General features: G+C 37.5%; 3 protein-coding genes and 1 pseudogene across 3 annotated transcripts; 3 read left to right on the top strand and 1 right to left on the bottom strand.

The window, feature by feature from the left end:
- The first annotated feature begins 4715 nt into the window (after positions 1-4715).
- On the top strand, positions 4716-6123 carry LOC131982139 (uncharacterized). The gene is made up of 5 exons (XM_059346716.1): positions 4716-4752; positions 4894-5226; positions 5344-5460; positions 5589-5647; positions 5841-6123. Exons 1-5 carry the CDS (start codon positions 4716-4718, stop codon positions 5973-5975), a joined length of 681 nt encoding a protein of 226 aa, XP_059202699.1. The 3' UTR covers positions 5976-6123.
- Positions 6124-9702: 3579 nt separating this feature from the next.
- Positions 9703-12558, top strand: LOC131981456 (signal-regulatory protein beta-2-like). The gene is made up of 6 exons (XM_059345726.1): positions 9703-9721; positions 10494-10823; positions 10965-11297; positions 11415-11531; positions 11660-11718; positions 11955-12558. The coding sequence occupies exons 1-6, from the start codon at positions 9703-9705 to the stop codon at positions 12081-12083; spliced, it is 987 nt and encodes a 328-aa protein (XP_059201709.1). The 3' UTR covers positions 12084-12558.
- A 3946-nt stretch (positions 12559-16504) lies between these two features.
- On the top strand, positions 16505-18116 carry LOC131981455 (uncharacterized). Its single transcript, XM_059345725.1, has 6 exons — positions 16505-16547; positions 16675-16980; positions 17068-17412; positions 17588-17728; positions 17814-17872; positions 17953-18116. Exons 1-6 carry the CDS (start codon positions 16505-16507, stop codon positions 18100-18102), a joined length of 1044 nt encoding a protein of 347 aa, XP_059201708.1. The 3' UTR covers positions 18103-18116.
- Positions 18117-21587: 3471 nt separating this feature from the next.
- LOC131981250 (uncharacterized) lies at positions 21588-23338 on the bottom strand (annotated as a pseudogene).
- Between the last annotated feature and the right edge of the window lie 1096 nt (positions 23339-24434).

Below are 24434 nucleotides of genomic sequence, written 5' to 3'. Positions count from 1 at the left end.
GCTATGCAACAAGGAATTCACATATCACCATAGCAGCACATCCAGCCTCAAGTATCACCTCAATGCTAAACATATAGCAGCTAGCGGCTAGCGTGCTAGCTAGCGTGGATTGTGTTTTACTTCAAAAACCAAAGTATTCTAGTTTACAGAAGGTCTACCTACCTATAGGCTACCTTGATTTATGAAATGTACTATATTTATAAATATGCTATTGCTACACTTAATGGCTAAAATCGCAGTGGTCTGTTGGACTTGAAAAAAAAAACAATTTTTTTGTTGCTTAAGCTTATGTATTCAGTCATTATTCAATGGTATACTAAAAATCCATGTGAAAAAAATTACTTACTGTTCTCAGGTCAAATATTTATATGCGATTAACATGCGATTAATTTTGATTAATTGCTTACAAAGCCTCTAATTAATTAGATTTTTTTTTTTTATCGAGTCCCGGCCCTATTAATAATATGTGTGTATTTTTATTAAGAGTAGACAGAATATTTATCACACAGCCACATAGGACGACACATCGATGAGTAATTACCAGATTATTTGATTGATCCACAGATGACCTGTCATGTCCAAGATGATGACAAGCCCTCGGTGCTCCTGTTGTCATCCTCACATTAGACGGTACTGTAGAATAAACACCAGGCGTTATTCACACTAAAGATATGTGACACGGTTCACATCTTCTGCTGGTTTCTACCGGTAAACTATTTTCCATTGTTGGCAATGTGCTTCCTGTGTTGTGCTAAGATGGACTCAACTCATCCTGGAGCAAGATTAAAAGGCTAGATCTTTGTCTCGATGTCCAAATCAAAACAAAGAGGAAGAAAGAAGGACTTCTGAAATAAGGTTGGCTGCAACGTAGGTGGTAGCCTGCAGGTCTGAGGGACAGGTGGTTTGGGTAAAGATGAAAGGAAATGTGGCTACAACCACACAGAAAAGAGATGTGAAGAACTCACCAGTAAACATATGTGAGAAAAGACAGCTCTTGTGAATGTTCAAATTGTGGTTGAGATGGAGCATTTTCCTTTTACCAACTCATAACAACATTAACTATATACTAGTAAAGGTGATTTTAATTTATTTTTTACACAGAGACGAAAGCAAGTACCCTACCATTGCAAAGTCTATTGCATTGCATAGACTTTTTAAAAAATGAATCTCAGTAATGTGTTTAATTCATGAGCATGTTTCTGTCCATCCATCTTACATATTTAGTCCGGCAAGCACTCTTTAGTGATTTTATTTGTTTGCTTGTTAAACCAAAACAAAAGGACAGGCCTGTTCCAGCAATTGATAGTTCCATCTCTTTTTATCCACAAGGGTTTCATCACCTTTAGTTTCTTTCCACATTTTTGCATTTTGCATAGTAAGACAGACACACAGTCAGTGGTTTTCTGTCCACCTCAACTCTACAACAAAGCAGCTTACAAAAATACATGCAGAGAGTTTTATGTTGTGGACGCAATTGTGATTGGAAAAAAAAATCTGCTTAAAAAAATTGTCAGAGGATGACTACTCAAATGGATGAACCCCTCAGATCTCAAAGGACTCTGTAAATATCTTCTGTCTGTTTGCTGTGAGAACAAGGAAAGCCACATGCAACAGCTACACTGACTGATGATGCACTGTGGTGGGCTGTTTGACCAACCATCAAGGCTGATTACTCAGAACAGACCTGACTATTCAACAGAATGTGCAGTGAGGGGAGAGAAGAGGCTTCAGCAGGCTAAATTTAGATTAAATTATCATTTTTCTTGCTTTTTATTCAGTTCGTCTGAAGAATAAATAATATCTTTGAATTCAATGTTCAGTTGCAACCGCATATGCATAAACGTGTGTAAACTTGTAAAATATACAATTTTGTACAATTTGTTTATCTCTTGTTTTAATTTTGATATAAATGTATTGATTCATTCAACATTAATCACTGTGCCAAGCGACTTTAGCAAGGCTCTCACAGCTAATTGTGGATAATCAGGCAAGCTTAAGATCACAGTTTAGACTGCTGCTAAATTAAAAGCACCAAACTGCAGACATGTGCAATGAAAAACAGTAAAGACGTGTTTCTGGGTGTCCAACCCTCCTGAACCCTTCACCGACTCCTGTCAATTGTTTTAAATTCTCCCTCTTGCCTTTTTCAAACAGCAGTGTAGCCCACCCTGAGGCTAAAGCTGAGTGAGAGAAAGGTAGAAAGGCCCCTTTTATATCAACACCTCAGCTTCAAGCCCAACCACAACAATGCTAAAGTTTCCATGCATCATTTGTTTGTCGTGGTGTGTTTCTATATGTGTGAAAGTGCAAAGAGTGTTTTGGCTCGTTGTCAACAATATATTGACCCTGATGAAGGCCACAAACCACAGTGTGCTGGTCTGACAAACCTTCCTGCAGTGTTGGCCCTGTAGATAGATACGTTGTCTGTCTATTTTAATTCTTCTTGATGCCAGAGTTTGTGGTGTTGTATTAGACTGTATTATATTATCAGCTGGTGTCAAACACTGTACATATGGTGGCCCTTTAGATACAAATATGCAGCTCAGAAACTGAATCTCCTGACATTTGTATAGCAGATAGATGCTTTAACTGCCCTCCTCTGAACGCTGAGCTCTTCCTGCTGAAGTAATTGACAGGCAGAGTGGGCGGGTCATCAGAATGTGCAGCATTTTGATTGGCTGGCTTGCACAATATTTAAGATGGCTCCTGTGTCTTTGTCACTGTGGCAAATAGCTGGATACATGTTTTTCTTTCATGCAATGAAATCTCTGTTTAACCAAGTGGTAATACACATTTTGATTTGCAGACAAAAAGCAGTTAATTACACCCCAGTTTCTCCTGTGCAGAGATATAGGCAGAGAGGTCAGAGCCTTCATTGCATTCTATGCAAAGCATTTATAATGAAATGGAAATAAAACGTTCCCTTTAAGATGACCACTTACATGGTTAACAGAAAGGGTTGTGTTGTAAACCTTTTCTTCTTCTTGTCCTCTGGTTTTTACCACAGGGTGGCACTGATGCTGTTGTGTTTTGATCAAATCTCATCTATCTCCCAACTCTACATATAGAATACAGCCATTAAATGTAAATGTTTGGACTCAGAACTTATAGCAGTAAGTCCAGTCTCTAGGAATTAACTGGACTTCTCTGCAGTGCATCATTTACATCCAGTGTTTATGTTTGGTGCCAATGTAGGAACTACTGTCGTGTGCCGTTCACGGTGCATCGTGACTATGGGCCTTCCCTGTTTCCCAGTGTGCACACCCTCGATAGCTTTTCTGGCCTCCTCTTCCAACAGCTTAGTCCTCCCACAGGAGATGCCAATGGAGGAGGCAGGGAAGAGACACGAGGAGAGACGAGTCAGAGCAACAGGATTTTAACAAAATGAGACATTCATGTTTCTGAGCTGTCAATTAAATATGTGTGGCACAGCTGCATATGTGTGCAGTTCTATTTCTATTTATTTTTGACTCATTTTTATATTCACAAATTCTTAATCAGAAAGAGAAACTTCCTGGAGATGACTGTCTACATGTACCAATACATTTCCTCTTTATCTGAGCCGTACCTACTATTTCTTAGGGTTTCCTTTGTCAATTTTTTTTAATAGTTTTACCTTGTCCACCATGAGGACAGGATGTCGTACAATTTTTTTTAAATGATATATTATTATTTAAAAAATAATATATTAGATATTTTTATTATATATTAATTTTCAAATTAGATATTATTTTAATTATACTCTTAACTTATCTTAACTTATTATTACTCAACTTTTAGATTATTTATAAATATATGTATATATTTTATTTTTTATTTTTATTTTCAGTTGAATTGTATTGAAAGTTCAATAAATGCATGATATTTCTTCTTAAATAATTGTGATCTCAATATTGATAAAAAGTAATTATTCAGATCATGGTCATAATCTCGCAGCCCTGCCATATATTCTGAAGGTACAAAGCAAAAATAACCAGAAAGTTTGGATTACTATAGTTCACCTAACAAACAAATCATGTGTTGTGTTTACTGTCAGTGTCAGCTTTAGAAACCCACCATGAAACATGAAACACAAGTGTGCTGTTGATGTTGTTTCATGTGCTCAGGTTGGAAAGAGTAGATTTTATTTCCACTGTGGTCAAACAGTGAAACACCGACATAATAAGAGGCCAATCAGATCGCTCTGAAATGTTCCCTCCCACTTTATAGGATTATATTAAGCCGACTCGTCTTCTAATACGACCCTCCTCGACTGCAGGTGGAAGTGAAATAACAACAAAATGCTGATCTTGTTTTATTTGCTGCTGAGTCTCACATTGGGCCGTAAGTGAATCTAAGTATTTTCATCTTCTCACAGTGGATTAACAGGGCACACGTTTGTCTTTTTGTCTTTAATCACTAATCAGTGTTTTATATTTTCAGGATGCAAACAGAATCAGATCTTCGAGACGAAGTCTGTTGGTGTTGGAGATGATGCGACTTTGACGTGTTCCCGGCAGACATCTGAGCTCAGAGCAACCTTGTTTTGGATCCGACTTCTTTCTGGAACCATCCCTGAATTCTTTGGAGGAACATATTCATTTGACTATGATGGTGTTAATAAGACTCCTCGCATTACAACAAAACAAGAGCCTGGAACATTTATCCTGCATATTAATGAAGCTAAGCTAAGCGATACTGGAGTTTACTACTGTATAAATGTAAACGGCTTTGAAATGACACTTCTGAAAGGAACATTTCTGAGAATTGAAGGTAAAAACCATTTATAACAACAGTTTACACAGTTTAATTCTCCTTCATGCATATATAAAGACAGCACAAGTTTCCATACTTCATAGGGCAGAATGAGGGCAGAATATGTTTGTTAAAGCATGTTTATTTTTTACTCACCAGGAACAGAACCTGATATCATTCACTCTGATGCAGTCCTTCCAGGAGACTCAGTGACTCTGCAGTGTTCAGTCCTCTCCGACTCAGAGAATAAAACCTGTCCAGGAGGACACAGTGTGTTCTGGTTCAGAGCCAGATCAGATGAAACTCCCAGTTTAGTTCATGCAGGAAACAGCAGTGATGGATGTGAGAGGAGCCCTGAAGCTCACTCTCCACAGAAATGTGTCTACAGCTTCTCTAAGAACGTCAGCTCCTCTGACGCTGGGACTTATTACTGTGCTGTGGCCACATGTGGACAGATATTATTTGGAAACGGGACAAAACTGGACATTGAAGGTGAGTGCAGAATGATTCAATTTTAATTTTGAGTCTGGTAGAAACTATCAAGTATTACAAAACATTTGTCACTAATACATTAATAGCTTTAATGATTTGTTCCTGGTATTGTTTCAGCACTCAACATGTGGGAACTGCAGCAAACCAGAACAGCTCTGATTCTGTTATGTGCAGCGTTGGCTATAAGTCTGATTGTTATCGCCGCACTGATTTATTCCATCAAGAACAAAACTTGTGAGTGTTGCAATAGTAAAATAAGTTTCTCATACAGTTTTTGCAACAGCTAATAACCAACATTTAGAATGACAATTTGTGTAATTAACCTACAGAACATAATCTTTTTGTTTTTATTTATAATCCAGATGCTTTTGGTCTGCAAACAAACTCTGCAACAGCCAGCTGTGATCAACAAAGTCAGCAGGTAAAAAGAAAAGATTCTTGCAAGCTTTTCTTCCTACATATGAACAGTGCATTTTCAAAAACAAATATCTTATTCATTTATTTTCTTAAATCATGTTTTTTTTTAACCCTAAGAAATAAAGTCACAGTCAGATTGACTTTGTTATAATCATTCTCATAGTAGTTTAACTTTGTTGTATCATTTATATTTTCAGAGAGAGGAGGAGGCACAGTTTTATTCTGCTGTCGTCTTCACTGTGATGAAAACTGGATGTGATGCAACGAAGGAGAAAAACGCATCAGAGAGACAGAGGATCTACGCTGCTGTCAAAACTTTTGGGTTGGATTAGTGAGTCAACAGGTCTGTTTACCATCAGTTGATACTGTATGATCACGTTAATGTTAGTCTAAACAGTTTGTGAAACAGTATGTGGCTAGTAGGTGGTACTGCACCTATTATAGTATTCTAATGTTAGAATTAAGTTTTGTCCAGTTGTTTGATTGTATATTGATTCCAGATTGTATATTTTAATGCAGGTGTTCAGATGAACATAGCAGGAGTGGCCTGAGCTCAAGTCTGTTTGGAGCATTATGTCTCCCTGCTTCATTTCCTGTCATCATTTACTATATGTAATACATTCATAAAAATACCCCCAAACATGTAAATAAATATTTGCCTTAAAAACTGTGTTGTGCAACACTGTTATTGAAACACTGAAAATTTAAATTTCTGCATTAAGATGAGTTTCTATGCACTAATTTGTGCCTTTTTGCATCAATTTATGGTGGAATTGTGTTTATTTTTGTAAAGGAAACAAAACACAACACAAACTTCATGCACTAGATGACAATTTAAAATGAAAATATATAATGGAATCACATATGTAGACATGATTTACTCTCCTGTCCAATCTTGTGATTGTTTTTATTCATTTTTATTATTTTATAACGAGTTCTGCTAATTTCTTTCAACACATTTGAAACACATTACAAATATCTGTGTTCATTTAGAAGTTGGTAATAAAGTTGGAGGCTTATATTTATAGAAAAAAATCTGAATTGAATTAAAGTAAAATCATATTACATAACGACAAAAACAATCTGTCCTATAATCTTCCGTGCATGAAATTATTGTCTGCTGATTCGGTAATATCCCCTCAGACGTCTGATGGAGGTGTGACACACTTTGGCCTCTGCATGAAATAAATTTCATACAAGAGGCAGCGCTGTTCTTTATCTGAGGTGGAAACTGAAACTAACTGAAAACACTTCTGATCAGAAAGACATCTCACCATTTAGGGTCTTAAAGTCCACATAAAAGTGGAGAAACTATGCATGCATGTATACAATTTCTCATGCATATGTGTTCTTCACCATAGAAAGGCTCGCTGCCCGCAGAGGGCATCACCTGGGAGCACATACTCCCAACATGACAGTTTGACTCCATCAATATATCTGTTTGGCAGGGCAGGCTGTGCACAAACAGGAATGTATCTATTTATTTTTTTAAACTGCTTTAAAAGGGTATTTTCTCTGTGGGAGGCCAAAGGGCAGGAGCTCAAGCCCCTTTGAGGTCTATCTGTGCACATGCAGGGTTGTAGACATATTTAACCTTTCAAAGTTAGACAGTACAAAATAATGGTCAAGGGATGACTACATGAATGAATAAGTCCCTCTGTCTTTCTGGTCAGGCAGCACTTTGTAAAGGCCTTCAACATGTCCGTCATTAGAACATGAGAAAGTAAAGCCACATGCAACAGCTCCACTGACTGAGCTGCTCTGTGGGCTGTTCCTCCTCCCTGTGACCATCAAGGCTGTTCACTCAGAACAGACTATTCAACAGGATGTGCAGAGAGGGGAGAGCTACATGAGGTCTCTGCAGGCTACATTTACTTAAAATGGGTGTTGTTGGTTTTTTCTTGGCTCTTAACATTTAAAACATTTTATAGAAACTCTAAACTCTTAAAAGATGCAGCCACAGTCACCTACAGCCGACTCATCTGCAGATGTAAAATATAAAATATTTCTATTAGTTGATGTTGGTTTTAACTTTAATGTAGATTTATTGATTAATTCACTAATATTTTTTTCCCATTAACTTTAGTAAGGCTCTCATACTTATTTGTGGATAATCAGGCAAACTTAAGATCACAGTTTAGACTGCTGCTAAATTAAAAACACCAAACAAGTGCAATGAAAAACAGTAAAGACGTGTTTCTGGGTGTCCAACCCTCCTGAACCCTTCACCGACTCCTGTCAATTGTTTTAAATTCTCCCTCTTGCCTTTTTCAAACAGCAGTGTAGCCCAGCTCCCTGAGGCTAAAGCTGACTGAGAGAAAGGTAGAAAGGCCCCTTTTATATCAACACCTCAGTTTCAAGCCCAACCACAACAATGCTAAAGTTTCCATGCATCATTTGTTTGTCGTGGTGTGTTTCTATATGTGTGAAAGTGCAAAGAGTGTTTTGGATCGTTGTCAACAATATATTGACCTTGATGAAGGCCACAAACCACAGTGTGCTGGTCTGACAAACCTTCCTGCAGTGTTGGCCCTGTAGATAGATACGTTGTCTGTCTATTTTAATTCTTCTTGACGCCAGAGTTTGTGGTGTTGTATTAGACTGTTTTATATTATCAGCTGGTGTCAAACACTGTACATATGGTGGCCCTTTAGATACAAATATGCAGCTCAGAAACTGAATCTCCTGACATTTGTATAGCAGATAGATGCTTTAACTGCCCTCCTCTGAACGCTGAGCTCTTCCTGCTGAAGTAATTGACAGGCAGAGTGGGCGGGTCATCAGAATGTGCAGCATTTTGATTGGCTGGCTTGCACAATATTTAAGATGGCTCCTGTGTCTTTGTCACTGTGGCAAATAGCTGGATACATGTTTTTCTTTCATGCAATTAAATCTCTGTTTAATTAAGTGGTAACACACATTTTGATTTGCAGACAAAAGGCAGTTAATTACACCCCGGTTTCTCCTGTGCAGAGCTATAGGCAGAGAGGTCAGAGCCTTCATTGCATTCTATGCAAAGCATTTATAATGAAATGGAAATGAAACATTCCCTTAAAGATGACCACTTACATGGTTAACAGAAAGGGTTGTGTTGTAAACCTTTTCTTCTTCTTGTCCTCTGAGGTGGCTGTGGCTCAGTTGGTAGATCAGGTTGCCCACCGAGCAAGATACTGCTCCCGATGCTGCGTTCATCGGTGTGTGAATGAATTCCCAACGGTGGCAGGAGGCAGCGTTTAGGGTAGCCTCTGCCACCAGGATGAATGTGTGAACGGGTGAATGAGTCAGTCTGTAGTGTAAAGCGCTTTGAGTGGTCGCAAATCGACTAGAAAAGCGCTATATAAGTGCAGGTCCATTACATTTACCACAGGGTGGCACTGATGTGATGGAGTTGTTAATGTTTTGATAAAATCTCATCTATCTCCCAACTCTACATATAGAATACAGCCATTAAATGTAAATGTTTGGACTCAGAACTTACAGCAGTAAGTCCAGTCTCTAGGAATTAACTGGACTTCTCTGCAGTGCATCATTTACATCCAGTGTTTATGTTTGGTGCCAATGTAGGAACTACTGTCGTGTGCATTCACGGTGCATCTTATATGTGGCACAGCTGCATCATCTTTTTACCCGTCACGGTGTCTTTGTTTGCAGTTCTATTTCTACTTATTTTTACTTACTTTTATATTCACATATTCTTAATAAGAAAGCGAAACTTCTTAGGGCTGTTTGTCCACATGTACAAATACATTTCCTCTTTATCTCAACTGTACTTACTATATCTTTTAGGGTTTCTGGAAATCAGGCTACAAATATAGTTATGGTAGTACATCAGCGAACAAAAACAAGATGTACAACACAAAATGTGCTGGATTGCGTTCTTAACTCATGACTCCCAACAGGTAATATCACAAACAGGTCAGCCATATTAGTGAATAACCGCTATCTCTTTCCAAATATTTCAGCTGCCGATTAATCAAATTTTATTTCAGTTACAATTTTGGCTTGGATAAGCCCATTTTACTTTGTTTATTTTTTTTTAGTAGTTTTTCCTTGTCCACCATGAGGGTCAAAGGACAGGGTATCGTAGAATTTAAAAAAATAATAATATATTACTATTTCTTGAATTATGTATTATATATTTTTAATCATATATTTATTAAATTATCTATTATTATTATTTTGATTATATATTACTCATCTTTTCAATGATATATATTTTTAATTATTATTATTATAAGTTGGATTTTAGGTTTTTCAGTTTAATTGTATTGAAATTTCAATAAATGCATGATATTTCTTCTTAAATAATTGTGATCTCAATATTGATAAAAAATAATTATTCAGATCATGGTCATAATCTGCAGCCCTGCCATATATTCTGAAGGTACAAAGCAAAAATAACCAGAAAGTTTGGATTACTATAGTTCACCTAACAAACAAATCATGTGTTGTGTTTACTGTCAGTGTCAGCTTTAGAAACCCACCATGAAACATGAAACAGAAGTGTGCTGTTGATGTTGTTTCATGTGCTCAGGTTGGAAAGAGTAGATTTTATTTCCACTGTGGTCAAACAGTGAAACACCGACATAATAAGAGGCCAATCAGATCGCTCTGAAATGTTCCCTCCCACTTTATAGGATTATATTAAGGCGACTCGTCTTCTAATACGACCCTCCTCGACTGCAGGTGGAAGTGAAATAACAACAAAATGCTGATCTTGTTTTATTTGCTGCTGAGTCTCACATTGGGCCGTAAGTAAATCTAAGTATTTTCATCTTCTCACAGTGGATTAACAGGGCACACGTTTGTCTTTTTGTCTTTAATCACTAATCAGTGTTTTATATTTTCAGGATGCAAACAGAATCAGATCTTCGAGACGAAGTCTGTTGGTGTTGGAGATGATGCGACTTTGACGTGTTCCCGGCAGACATCTGAGCTCAGAGCAACCTTGTTTTGGATCCGACTTGTTTCTGGAAGCATCCCTGAATTCTTTGGAGGAACATATTCATTTGACTATGATGGTGTTAATGAGACTCCTCGCATTACAACAAAACAAGAACCTGGAGCATTTATCCTGCATATTAATGAAGCTAAGCTAAGCGATACTGGAGTTTACTACTGTATAAATGTAAACGGCTTTGAAATGACACTTCTGAAAGGAACATTTCTGAGAATTGAAGGTAAACACCATTTATAACAACAGTTTACACAGTTTAATTCTCCTTCATGCATATATAAAGACAGCACAAGTTTCCATACTTCATAGGGAAGAATGAGGGCAGAATATGTTTGTTAAAGCATGTTTATTTTTTACTCACCAGGAACAGAACCTGATATCATTCACTCTGATGCAGTCCTTCCAGGAGACTCAGTGACTCTGCAGTGTTCAGTCCTCTCCGACTCAGAGAATAAAACCTGTCCAGGAGGACACAGTGTGTTCTGGTTCAGAGCCAGATCAGATGAAACTCCCAGTTTAGTTCATGCAGGAAACAGCAGTGATGGATGTGAGAGGAGCCCTGAAGCTCACTCTCCACAGAAATGTGTCTACAGCTTCTCTAAGAACGTCAGCTCCTCTGACGCTGGGACTTATTACTGTGCTGTGGCCACATGTGGACAGATATTATTTGGAAACGGGACAAAACTGGACATTGAAGGTGAGTGCAGAATGATTCAATTTTAATTTTGAGTCTGGTAGAAACTATCAAGTATTAGAAAACATTTGTCAGTAATACATTAATAGCTTTAATGATTTGTTCCTGGTATTGTTTCAGCACTCAACATGTGGGAACTGCAGCAAACCAGAACAGCTCTGATTCTGTTATGTGCAGCGTTGGCTATAAGTCTGATTGTTATCGCAGCACTGATTTATTCCATCAAGAACAAAACTTGTGAGTGTTGCAATAGTAAAATACGTTTCTCATACAGTTTTTGCAATAGCTAGTAACCAACATTTAGAATGACAATTTGTGTAATTAACCTACAGAACATAATCTTTTTGTTTTTATTTATAATCCAGATGCTTTTGGTCTGCAAACAAACTCTGCAACAGCCAGCTGTGATCAACACAGTCAGCAGGTAAAAAGAAAAGATTCTTGCAAGCTTTTCTTCCTACATATGAACAGTGCATTTTCAAAAACAAATATCTTATTCATTTATTTTCCTAAATCATGTTTTTTGTGCAAGCCAGGGAAAATAAGTTGAACTGGTGTTGAGTTGTTTATTATCTCCTTGATTTAAAGAGATTTTGTTAATTAAATCTTTATAAAGAAAGATACAAATTTGCATAATATTGTTCCATGTATTTCCTTTAGAGACATGAGGACTCGTTGGTTTATTCTGCACCAACCTTCAGCAAGAAGAAAACTGTCCGAGCAGAGAGAAGGAAAGCAAAAACAGCAGAGGGAGAGACCGTCTACACTGATGTCAGGGTGACAGATTAACAATCTACTGGATTTGCTAATAAATGCTTTGAATGTTTTACTGCTGCACCTGTTGTAATAATGCTGCCTTTACATACATTTCAAATCAAATTTCGTCTTTGTATGGTTGATAACCTTCAAACATTTTATTTTATCATTTTGACATTATGCTTTGTCCAATCACTGGTTGGCTTATTTCTTTCTTTTTTAGGGAGGTTTCCTTTCTGTCTCTTTTATTGAAATGCATTTTTAAGTTATCTTAAGTTATGTGGACATTCAAGTTAACTTTTCTTATCATTGCAATTTTAGATGTTAGAGCAATGTTAGAGCACCATTTTCAGGTTTTTCAAAGTGTTTTCTCTTTCTGTTTTATGACGATCTGTGGTTGTGTTTCATTTTAATTGTTAAGTCATGATTTGTTTATTTTGAAAATACTTTTAGTTGCACTTACTTGATGATGCATCTTGTATGGTAAAGTACTTTGTTTTTAACAAAATAAAACAAATAAATCACTTTTAAAGCAATAACCCCGGAGGCTTAAATGGTAGAATTATTTCATATTGCTTAATGTGTCACTCATGCTGATCTCTTAGTGCTACAATTAAAATGCATGGATTTTTGCTGCTGTGAAGACTCTGCAGTGCAAACATGTTTCTCACATTTGCTCCTGGAAAAACTAACATATGGACTACTCTGAAATTAGAATTTGAACACAGGGTTCAACTAGTGTAAGGCCAAAAACCAAAACGTTCAAACAAAAACAAAAAACAGCTGTTATCGACTTGAGATAAAATAACGATTTGATGATGATTATCTGTAGTTTAGTGACATAATTTGTATGTGACTTGTTTCCAAAATGTGTGTGTGCTTACTTGGTTTGTGTGTGACTAGAGCTTCATTTATTCTTCAAATACACAAAATGTCACTAATTTGACCTTTAACCTATGCAAATAGCAATTTATAAGTCTGACAGTGTGTCACTTTCCCATCGTGACTTTGCAAAATAAACTTCCATGTTGACAGAAAACGGTTACCTTTGGGTAATTAAGCTAATGTCTTAAACGTTTCGAGGACAGCCACTTTCCACTAGTTTTTCTGTATGTCGGTGTGCTGCACACCACAACATCCTTCAAAAAAACATGTTTCAAAAGTATAAAAATCTGTCAGGGGATAATGGCTGCTCTGTTTTTGTGGTCTCACGGCACTCTGTAAAGATCTTCTGCCTGTCTGTCGTGAGAACAAGTAAAGCCACATGCAACAGCTCCACTGACTGACATGTGCTGTGGTGGGCTGATTCTCCTCCCTTTGACCAACCAACAAGGCTGTTTAGTCAGAACAGACTATTCAACAGGATGTTCAGTGAGGGGAGAGCTAAAACTACAAAAATATCTGTTGTTTTAAAAGATGCATCGTGCAACGACTAGATGCATTTGCAGTCTTAAAACACCTCAGACGCACATTGATTCATGTTTTTATTTTATTGGAACATAACGTACGTCACTGTGCCATGTGATGAAAAGACTGTCAAACCTTTTTGTCAGTTATCTGGCAAACTTCAGCTCTGTGCTTCACAAGCACCACCTCCGAACACGACTTCCAATGAAAAGCACCAAACAGCAGAAAAATGCATTTAAAAAACGACAAGGCGTGACTCTACTCTTTAACTGCTGTGATATTAGAGTCATGAATGTGATGTTACACTGTGTTAAAACAGCAGTCAAGCCCAACTTCCTGGAGCTGAAACAGAGTGAGAGAAGTAAAAAATAAATAAAAAAGCCCCTTTATAATGCCGCCTTAGGTTGAAGCCAAACCACAACAATGCTTAAGTTTCCATCCATCAGTGACTGTGAATGCATTTTTGTATGCGTCTGCGTCTGCGTATGCTACAAAGCAGGACTCAGTACGTAATAGTCTTCACTGCAGGGCTGTTTTCTTTTGAACTACGTGTCACAGTTGTTTCCTGTCTCCACCCTTCTGTATATCTAACTTGTGTGTGATGTGTGCAGGGGTTGGACAGGGCATTGATTTAACTGTAGGGTTATTTTAAAACTTTCTATTGTATTAAGAAGAACTTTAAACCAATGTCTTTGGGCTTGTGGTAACAATTCACTGACCCCGATAAAGGCCACAAACCACAGTGCAGCGGTCTGACAAATGTCACTGCAGTTTTTTCCGTCAGTTGTCGATCTATTTTTGTCAGTCTCTAAAAGCGTTTTGCTAGAAACCCCCCACTCTGTTTCTGTAATTCTTTGAGTTTGTGGTGTCATAAACAACATGACAGCTTCAGGTGTTGTTGTTATCTGTGGGTGTCCACTGCTTCCTTTTATTTAAATTCGTTTGAGTTTCTTTGAAAGAGCTTGGTCATCGTCTCTGTGACTCCACCCCGAGGTTTCTGTAGAGCTGTTGTGCTCAGTGTGGTGGAGGTGGAGCTCCGGTGAGTTGAAACACGCCGGTTGCTGAAACACGCCACCTGTGACACCACCCACCTGTCAATCAAATAGGCCTAACCTCTAATTATGCATAACTTTAAGCCTTAATGTAATGTAAATGGAGGAGTTATATAAAGAGTCAGCAGTAGAGATTTGAATCTGATGCTATAACAGGTAGCCAGTGGAGCTCAATGAGCAGCGATGGGAAATGTGACCTTCTTGGCTGGTTGTAGACCAGGAGCACCACGTTCTGGACCATCTGAAGCGGTTTTACTGAGCAGGCTGGCAGCCTGTCAGGAGGTTTACAGTAGTCAAGTTCTGAGATGACGACAGCTTGTGTCAGGAGTTGAGTGGCATGTTGAGTTAGGTAAGGTCTGATTTTTCTGATGTTGTAAAGTGCAAAGCGGCATGACCGGGTAACTGAGGCGACATGACTGGAAAAGATCAGTTGGTCATCAATCATCAGCCCTAAGTTTCTCACCACCTGGTGGGTGAAAGACACAGGGAGTCAATCTTGATGTTGATGTTGTGGTGTATTGTGGGTTTAGCAGGGAGGACCAGCATGTCAGTTCTGTTCAGTTCAGTTCTGCTTAATTCTTCAACCCCAGAAGTTGCTGCTTGGAGGTAAACTGCTTCATCAGAACATCTGGGTTCCCATTATATTCACAGTAAGACTGCCCCTTTCTGTGTTACTGTCACACAAATACCTGGACACATTTTTAAATGTAAGCCAATCAAGCTGATCAATCGAGTTCCTGTTTAAAGCATGATCAATATTTTGGGGGGCGCCCTGGTTGCTCACTGGTAGAGCGCCTACCACAAGGACTGAGTCTTATTGAAATATTGAAATGTTGCATTAAAGAAAATGTGAATTACTGATTACTGATTTAGAGTGAATAAACTAAGATGCACAGACTTACTTTGGTCAGAAGATGGCAGTGTAATGTGTTGCTATAGGCTAATCCATCAGTAAACAGTAGAAGAAGTTGAGATTGAGCAAGAGAGAAAAAATAATACAAAAGAGTATTGCTATTTGGCCGTCGACAAGAGAAAACATGTCTTCAGGAATTGGATTCAATTGGGCGACTTATAATTGTTCCTTCATGTCAGAGTGGAAACATTGTGTTAAATATTCGCCCGTCAGAACTTTTTCACAAAAAGTGTTTCCATCTCTTGTTTAGCACATTAACTTTTTTATATATATATAAAGACAAAAACCAATTCAAGTAAAAAATGTGCAGAGAAATTTTATTGATGGAAACAGGGCGGTCAATGCCTAAAGCCAAAAAAGAATTTTAAAAATGGCAAAAAGACAGTAAGATGTGGAGCTGTTGAAGTTCCCCTCCGCTAATAAATGAGATATACAACATAAAAAAGATTGTGTCATATTGTGCTTTTTGGTTTTGTGAGTAAGTCTTTCTTTATGCTTCATATTACTCTCACACACACATCCTGCTTCTTAATCTGCTCATTATTCGCATGTATTCTTTTAGATAAATCAACTAATATTGAGGATCTCCATCAGTCAGTCATGTCATTGCTGTCAAACTTAAAATCTCCTCTCTGCCTCTGTCAGCTGTGATTTTAGGCAAAAAACACCTTCACCTTCAGTTTGTTATATCTAGTGACCTTCTGACATTTTTCTCATCACCACCACCATTCTTGTCTAGACTCTAAAGGGGCTTTCCTATTCTATGTACAGCGTTACCGCCCACTTAAAAATAAATGACGAAGGATGAAGTCTAAGTTTAAGGTACTAAATCAAGATGAGAGAAGCACCTGTTGTGTTTTCTCTCAGTGTCAGTTATAGAAACCCACCATGAAGCAGAAGCGTGTAGTTGGTGCTGTTTCATGTGTTTTGGTTGGAAAGATGCTTGATTTTATTTCCACTGTGGTTGAACATAGTGAGAGGCCAATCAGATCGCTCTGAAACATTTCCCTCCCACTTCATATGATTACATTACGGTGAATCGTTTCATAAATTACAGCAGTAACGGGCGGAATAACCAGAAAATGAAGATCATATTTTATTTACTGCTGATGCTCAGCGTCGGGCGTAAGTATATTTCTAGATGTCAGATTTACTCCAGATATATATTTGATCCATTGTTGTGTTTTTACAGTTGTTTAGTAGAGAGCTACATTATTATTTCTCTGTTTTTAATATAAAATGTCTTTTCCAGGATGTGAGCTTGATCAGATCTTTGACACACAGACTGTTGGTGTTGGAGATGATGTGGCACTGAAATGTGCCCGTGAGTCTTCAGGAAGCTTGTTTTGGTTCAGGCTTGTTTCTGGAGACTTGCCTAAAGTCTTAGGAAAAACATTTAGCTTTGAGACGGATCCTCGCATCACAGCCACCGAAGAGCCTGGATTCTTTGTTCTGCTTATTAAAGAAGCAAAGCTCAGTGATGCTGCAGTTTACTTCTGCATGAAAAAATACAAGAACAACTTCACGTTTCTGAAAGGAATAGACCTCAGAGTTAAAGGTAAATACAAACCCTACTTTCATTACAGCTTTGTTTGATATTGGCATATGTTTTTTAAAAATCCTTGACGTTTTAAATTGATTTCAGGGCCAGATACCACTGCAGTCCCTCCGTCTGATCCAGTCCGTCCAGGAGCCTCGTTGTCTCTGCAGTGTTCAGTCCTCTCCGACTCCGAGAACAAAACCTGTCCAGGAGGACACAGTGTGTGCTGTTTCAGAGCCGGATCACATCAGTGTCACCCAAGTTTTAATTATACTGATGGAAACCGCGTCGCAGAACATGAAAAGAACCCTGACGGACTCTCGCAGAAGAAATGTGTCTACAGCTTCTTCAAGAACGTCAGCTCGTCTGATGCCGGGACATGTTTCTGTGCTGCTGCCACATGTGAGGACACATTTTCCATTTCCAACGATTCAAAACTCAACACTGAAGGTAACTGAAGCATATTTATGTATAAAAATGAAATTTTGCATATGAACCTAATTAAGGTCAAGTCTCTGTTCTTAATGTACCATGCCATCATAAATGATAATCTACTCTTAATTCCACTTCTACTAATTGCTTACTTTTATATTTTGCTCTTTTTTTATTTTTTGCTTTGTTTCAGCACTCAACATGTGGAATTCACAGAAAAACAACACAGTTGTCTGTCTGTTATGTGCAGCTTTGGTTATAAGCCTGATTGTTATAGCCTTTCTCACTTATTCAGTCAAGAAGCTCAAGAAAAAATCTTGCGCTTGTTGCGACGGTAAGTAAAGTCATTCACACATCGATCTATTACACATTTGGTAAATGTGAATTCACATTAATGCTGTTTTTATTTTATACTACAGATGCTTTTGCTCTGCAAACAAGTGCAGCATCAGCTGGTGGTCATCAGCAAAGTCAGCAGGTAAAGAATAGAAACAGCATGTTTTCCTCTCAAATGCTATAAGTGTTTATGTCTCATAACATCTCTGTATATTTTCTCAGACAGACGAGGACTCGCTGGTTTATTCTGCACCAACCTTCACCAGCAGGAAAACCAGCAAGGGAGGGACGAGGGACGCAAAAACAGACGAGGAAGAGAGCATCTACAGCCATGTCCGGGCTCGTGGACTCGAGTCTGAAAACCAGACTTGATACTTAATGCTGAGAGATTTTAGCTCGTGGAAAATGTACCGGCACTAAATTTCACCTCTAAAGTCGGTAAATAATTCTTTTTTTTTTTTAATAAGTTAACAAATATGTATCATACTTTATTGAAATTGTAATAATATGGTCTTTAAAGAAAATAATGTATTTTAGAATTTAAGTTTAAGATACTTATGCTGTGTTGATTCCTCAGAATCTATAAAAGTTTTATTTTTAACTTCCCTTTGTTTATGATGAACTTAAAGTTACTTTCCTCTAAGACCCACATACTTTTCTCTCTGTACTATGAAAACATATTGTACTAACAGTGATGGTTGTGTAGGTGTGTTGCTTCCTTTATAAATAAAACAGAACATGACGAGTAATCAAACTGATGGTTGAATAAGGGACATGACTTTTGAACCTTTGTTGCATTATTTCTCAGTGTGACTCACCGGTTCAATGTCTTTATTTTTTATATATTTAATAATTGCAGCATTTCAGAAACAACTATTAACAGTAATGACTCAGACAGAAACATAACGATCTGGTAACACTCATGCGATCCAGATTTATGAACATACAGCTGATTTTAAAAAGTCACCTCTCTGGATATGACTCATAAATGTGCAAGTAGAAGAGAAACTGTTAGCGGCCTGCGAGTTACACTGACTTTTCACTGAATTTCAATCATATCAAGCTGATGCAACCTCATCAGGTGATGATATTTCTAATGTTTTCAGTCATGTATAACAATTTCAACATGAATATTTTCACCCTGCTTTAGTTTATACCTCAGGACCTGATATTTAATTACTCAAAACTACAGAAATCAGAACTGCTAACACATCACGGTGACTGTTGACCCACTTTAAGCACTGCAGGATACTTTGACTTTGTTCACAAAGGTCAGGGCCACTCATGTCAAAGTTCAAGACATTCAAACAGTGCTGCACTGAATGCTAAATACTGATCAGTGCAACACACAACACCGACACAATAATGCAGAAGGCTGGCACAAACCCCAGTCCCAGTCCTTATTATTATTATTATTATTATTATTATTATTATTATTATTATGGCAAAGCCCTGCAGTCCTGTTCTCTGCTCTTGCAATGAAGAAATGTTTTCCAGTTCTGATATAACTGATGCTGCAGAATCTATGCAAACCCCTTTAGAAGCAGCAGTCACTTTTCCATGTTGTAGCTGCCAGTAGCTCCCAACAGGAGGCAGACTGGTCAGACCCTCCAGTTGTTGATCTCGATCATGTTAATGGGACCCTGGCAGGTTTAGTTTGTGATCACTTGATCTCGCCGTTTGCATGCTCTCATAATAAAACCAACTTCAGTGCTAACTCTTATTCCCTGTAAGCTGTAAGAGACAAATCCTTACGCAGTCTGGTACACTGAATTCTACATCAGACTAAAAGAAGTTGATATGTTAATTTTATAGTGAAACTCAAGACACCAAATCTGTTACAGATTGGTCTACTTCTGCCCCCTTTGCTCTGACCACACCCATCTTCAAACTCTCAAACACACATTTCAAGTTTCCTTACCGCATCTAACACTGCTTCTGTTTTAGTTCCTGCTTCAGTCGGCGTCTCCATGACAACACAGACACACACAAGAGAAAACAATGTCAGCCACGCTATCATGGTTGCTAATAATAATCTTTCTCCATAAACTATGAAGCAATAAAAGGTAGGTTGACACTTTTTGAAGTCTATCTGTTCCCACTCCCCTGCACTGTATTTTAAGAGTTATTAGGCTTTGTAATTGTTCCTCATCCCCCATTTAAGCCATTCCAATACATAATCTTTCCCTGCAAAGAAGTGTTAAAGATCAGCTAACGGCAGCAGGAGAATACAACAGTCAGAGTTGGACAAATCAAATTGTTATCTTCTTAAGTTTCCTTCAGTTTATTTCTTGTAACAGTTACAGTGACCAGTAAGAGCAGAGAAAAACACTAATGCTGCTTACAAGATTGATGATGTTGTGAGAAACGTCAATGTTAGCAGGGCAATCACACATAATATATTTCACATGTACAAACAATTTCAACCATTTATTTACAAATTTTTATATTTTTAATAGCCCTGTTGAACTTTATGTCTGTTAAAATAAGTGAGGGTTAATATTTCTCACAGAAAATAATAAAAATAAACAGATGCAAAGGGTCTGGAGAAACGGCCTGTATATTATGATTTTGTCTTTTATCTTATTAAAGGTATACAGGAACATGCAACATGTTTAATTATTTATTTACACTGTTAGACGCCAGAACTTTAAACCAACCAGTTTGTTTTATAAAGATACACTTTCACATTCACCGTTTAACTCGTGAATAAACACTTTCTTCAGTGTTCAACTCGTTCTTGCTTCCTCTTGGAGCTTCGTTTCCAGAGAAATGCAGCGCAGCGTCGTTCAGAACATTACATTACATTACATGTCATTTAGCAGACGCTTTTGTCCAAAGCGACTTACAATAAGTGCATTCAACCTGAAGGTACTAGACATAGACCACAGGAATCAAGTAAGTAAGTAAGAACAGGTCCAGCTTCACTCTGCAGCAGATAAAAAGCCTCAGTTTATAGTCATGGTATTATATGTTGCTGTATGGAATCATGTTCAGAGAAAAAAAAACAAATAATGTAATTTTGTATAATTTTGGACCATATCTTGAAGTGGCAGGCAGGAGTTGTCATTTCTTGCTTTGGAAGCTGTGCTTTCTATTTCTAAAATGTAAAATAATACAAAAACTTTGTTTTTTATCTGACTTTACAATCCATATCCTCAGAAGATTCAACATGTTTAAATCAAAACATGTCTTTCTTTTTTTTTTTTTCAATTATTGACATTGTTTACAATAAACAGTAATATAAAGACTGGTACAGATGTTTGCAGATACATGTATTCATTTATTCATCCTACAAAAACATACACAATGGCTCGCACAGTATCTTACGAAATATGATTGTTCTGTTTCCCTTTGAGAAATGGTCACACAATCTCTGTTTCAAACATGTCAATAACACTGTGAAATGCATCTACTTGTTTAAGGCAAACAAGGCAAAATAACTTGATGAAGTTGAGGCGAAAGATCAGGGTTTGTGTTAAAATAACAACTTTAGTACGTCACTACTGGACGCAGTTACGTTGTTGAAATAGGTGATAGAACCAACTTCAGTGCTAAGTCTCATTCTGTTGTTGAGACAAATCCTGACACAGTCTGGTACACTGAATTCTACATCAGACTAAAAGAACTGATTTGTTGATATGTTCATTGTATAGTGAACTAGAGACATCAAATCTGTCCAGAGGTCTATATATATATATATATATATATATATATATATATATATAACTTTCCAATTAAAACCATGGGAATATTAAGATACTTGACTCAGTCAACAAAACTTACCTTTAGGTTGTAAACATGCTGGTTTTGAATTTCGGTAACAGATGAAAAAGATGTTTCCAATCAAAGAAACACAAAGAAAAGACTGCTACTATCACCACTACCATGAAGTCAGCACTAACTGTTTTCCCTAAATAACAAAGAAAACATCATATCAATAGTTCTGAAGGAAAAGGAGACTTTTTATGGAATATTTTTCATAGCAGAGTCATACCGATGTGTTGTTACGTCTCCAAATAATATTTCTCCACATGTGGCCACAGCACAGTAGTAAATCACAGCATCAGATGAAATGACGTTCTTAGAGAAACGATGAACGTTTTTCTTCTGAGAGTCAGATTTCTTCTCACATTCATGACTTGATTCTCCATCAGTGTAGATGATGTTTGGATGAGATTCAACAGATCTGAACCAGAACACGCTGTGACCTCCGTGACATGTCTCTCTCAGAGTCTCTGCTTCTGGTCGGACTGGATCAGACTCTGACAGCTGAACAACAGTGTAGTCGGACGTCTTCTGAGTCTTTCCTGCATCATACAACATTATGTTAAAAGTTGTGGATCTCCACACACTGTAAAATATTAAAAAGGATGTACAACCCAAAAAAAGAAGTTGCGACACTCATAAAAACAGAATACGTAAGTGAAAATGATTGTATATATTTACAAAAAAATAAAGTTTCCCAGTTTGGGCTTTAGATATCTTATCTTTGTACTCTATTCAACTGAATGTAGGTGGCAAATCATTGCATTGTCATTTTTACAGCGTCCCTGTAAACCTTTTGCAGCTTTTTTAAATTCTGGGTTGCAAGAACTGTTCAAAGTTCAAATGTAATGTCAGCAAAAATGATTTAATGTGATACTCTGCAGAAATGATAACAAATGCATTTTCCAGAAGTTAAATTTGATCCATGGTAAAACCTCCACATGACAAAATGTGATGAATATATCTTTCCATATCAGAGCGTGAGACTGATCTCCTTTAGCTGGCTTTAAATCTAGTTGAGCTTGATTCCTAAATATTTTATTGTCGGGATTTATTGTGACTATATTTTGATTGTATTCTTTGATGTTTCTATCTTGTTTCTATTGAAAAACTTTATTTTACCATGCGCTTGTCGCGCTATATTTAGGCTTAATTGTACAGCACTTTAGTCAATCATTGGTTGTCCTAACTGTGTTGTAGATATAAACTTTGACTTGACTTGACATAACATTTCAGTTGGATATTTTTAAGGTAAGTTGTACTGTGAATTTGGAAATCGTCTCAAAAACCCTTTTTTTTTTCTTTTTATTAACACTGCTCACATAATTACCTTTCAATGACAAATAGGAGCCACTCCAAGTTCTATTAATCCAGTCCACGAGTGCACAGTGACACATTCCCTCGTCTTCTTGAATCGTGCTCAAAATAGTCAGATTGCTATGAGTTTTATTAACTATTAAATCCAATCTTGAAGCTGAATACTCTGGTCCGTAGACATGCCGTACGTTTCTCTGCAGTGTCACAAGTGATTTCAGAGTCTCCCGTCACTCTGCTTGCACCAGTGAACATCTCACTACTGATCGCAGCGTCACATGTGAAGGTCACAGGTTCACCAAGTTTAACTGTGATCACTGGAACCAGAGCATCTGAAGTAAATGTAGACATACATGAATACATAAATGGCAGTTATTGTAAAGAAAATAATAATCAGGATGCAAAACAATAAGCACACAAACTATCACACACCTAGTTTGAATGCAGAGAAAATGTTCAGTTATGATTAGAGAGCACACTTACCTCCCTGATGAAGAACAAGCAATGCAACACACAGCAGGATCATCTTGAGACTAGTGTTTGATTCGGAAACGTGTTGTTACTTCAGTGAGTGAGGAAGCAAAGATGCTCCTGATAGGTCAAACCATCAAATGCACCTGATTGGTTAATATTTAAAAAGCCTTACCAGGAAATGTTTGGACATAAACCTATTTCAGTGGTTTTGTAGCCTAAATTCAATGAAATTGTTTTCTTGTGTGTTTTTTTAACTTGTTTGTTTTTCGAGTGCTCCTAATATGGGTCATTTTGACCAAAAGCTCATATGGGTCGTTATCGGTGGTTTCAGCAGATGCAGGTGATGTTGATCAGCCAAAGCACAGCACATCCATCAAACATCCATCAAACATCCATCTAAATCCATCTAACATCATCTAACATCCATCTAACGTCCATCTAACATCCATCTAACGTCCATCTAACATCCATCTAACGTCCATCTAACGTCCATCTAACGTCCATCTAACATCCATCAAACATCCATCTAACATCCATCTAACGTCCATCTAACATCCATCTAACATCCATCTAACATCCATCTAACGTCCATCTAACATCCATCTAACGTCCATCTAACATCCATCTAACGTCCATCTAACATCCATCTAACGTCCATCTAACGTCCATCTAACGTCCATCTAACATCCATCAAACATCCATCTAACATCCATCTAACGTCCATCTAACATCCATCTAACGTCCATCTAACGTCCATCTAACATCCATCAAACATCCATCTAACATCCATCTAACGTCCATCTAACATCCATCTAACATCCATCTAACGTCCATCTAACGTCCATCAAACATCCATCTAACATCCATCCATCTAACATCCATCTAACGTCCATCTAACATCCATCTAACGTCCATCTAACATCCATCCATCTAACATCCATCTAACGTCCATCTAACATCCATCTAACATCCATCAAACATCCATCTACCATCCATCTAACATCCATCTACCATCCATCTAACATCTATCTAACATCCATCTAACATCCATCAAACATCCATCTACCATCCATCTAACATCCATCAAACATCCATCTAACATCCATCTAACATCCATCAAACATCCATCAAACATCCATCTAACATCC

This window comes from Centropristis striata, chromosome 12 (genome assembly GCF_030273125.1).
Source record: "Centropristis striata isolate RG_2023a ecotype Rhode Island chromosome 12, C.striata_1.0, whole genome shotgun sequence".
Lineage (NCBI taxonomy): Eukaryota > Metazoa > Chordata > Actinopteri > Perciformes > Serranidae > Centropristis > Centropristis striata.
The sequence above is the reverse complement of the archived record's forward strand: the minus strand, read 5'-3'. Positions and strand labels throughout refer to the sequence as shown.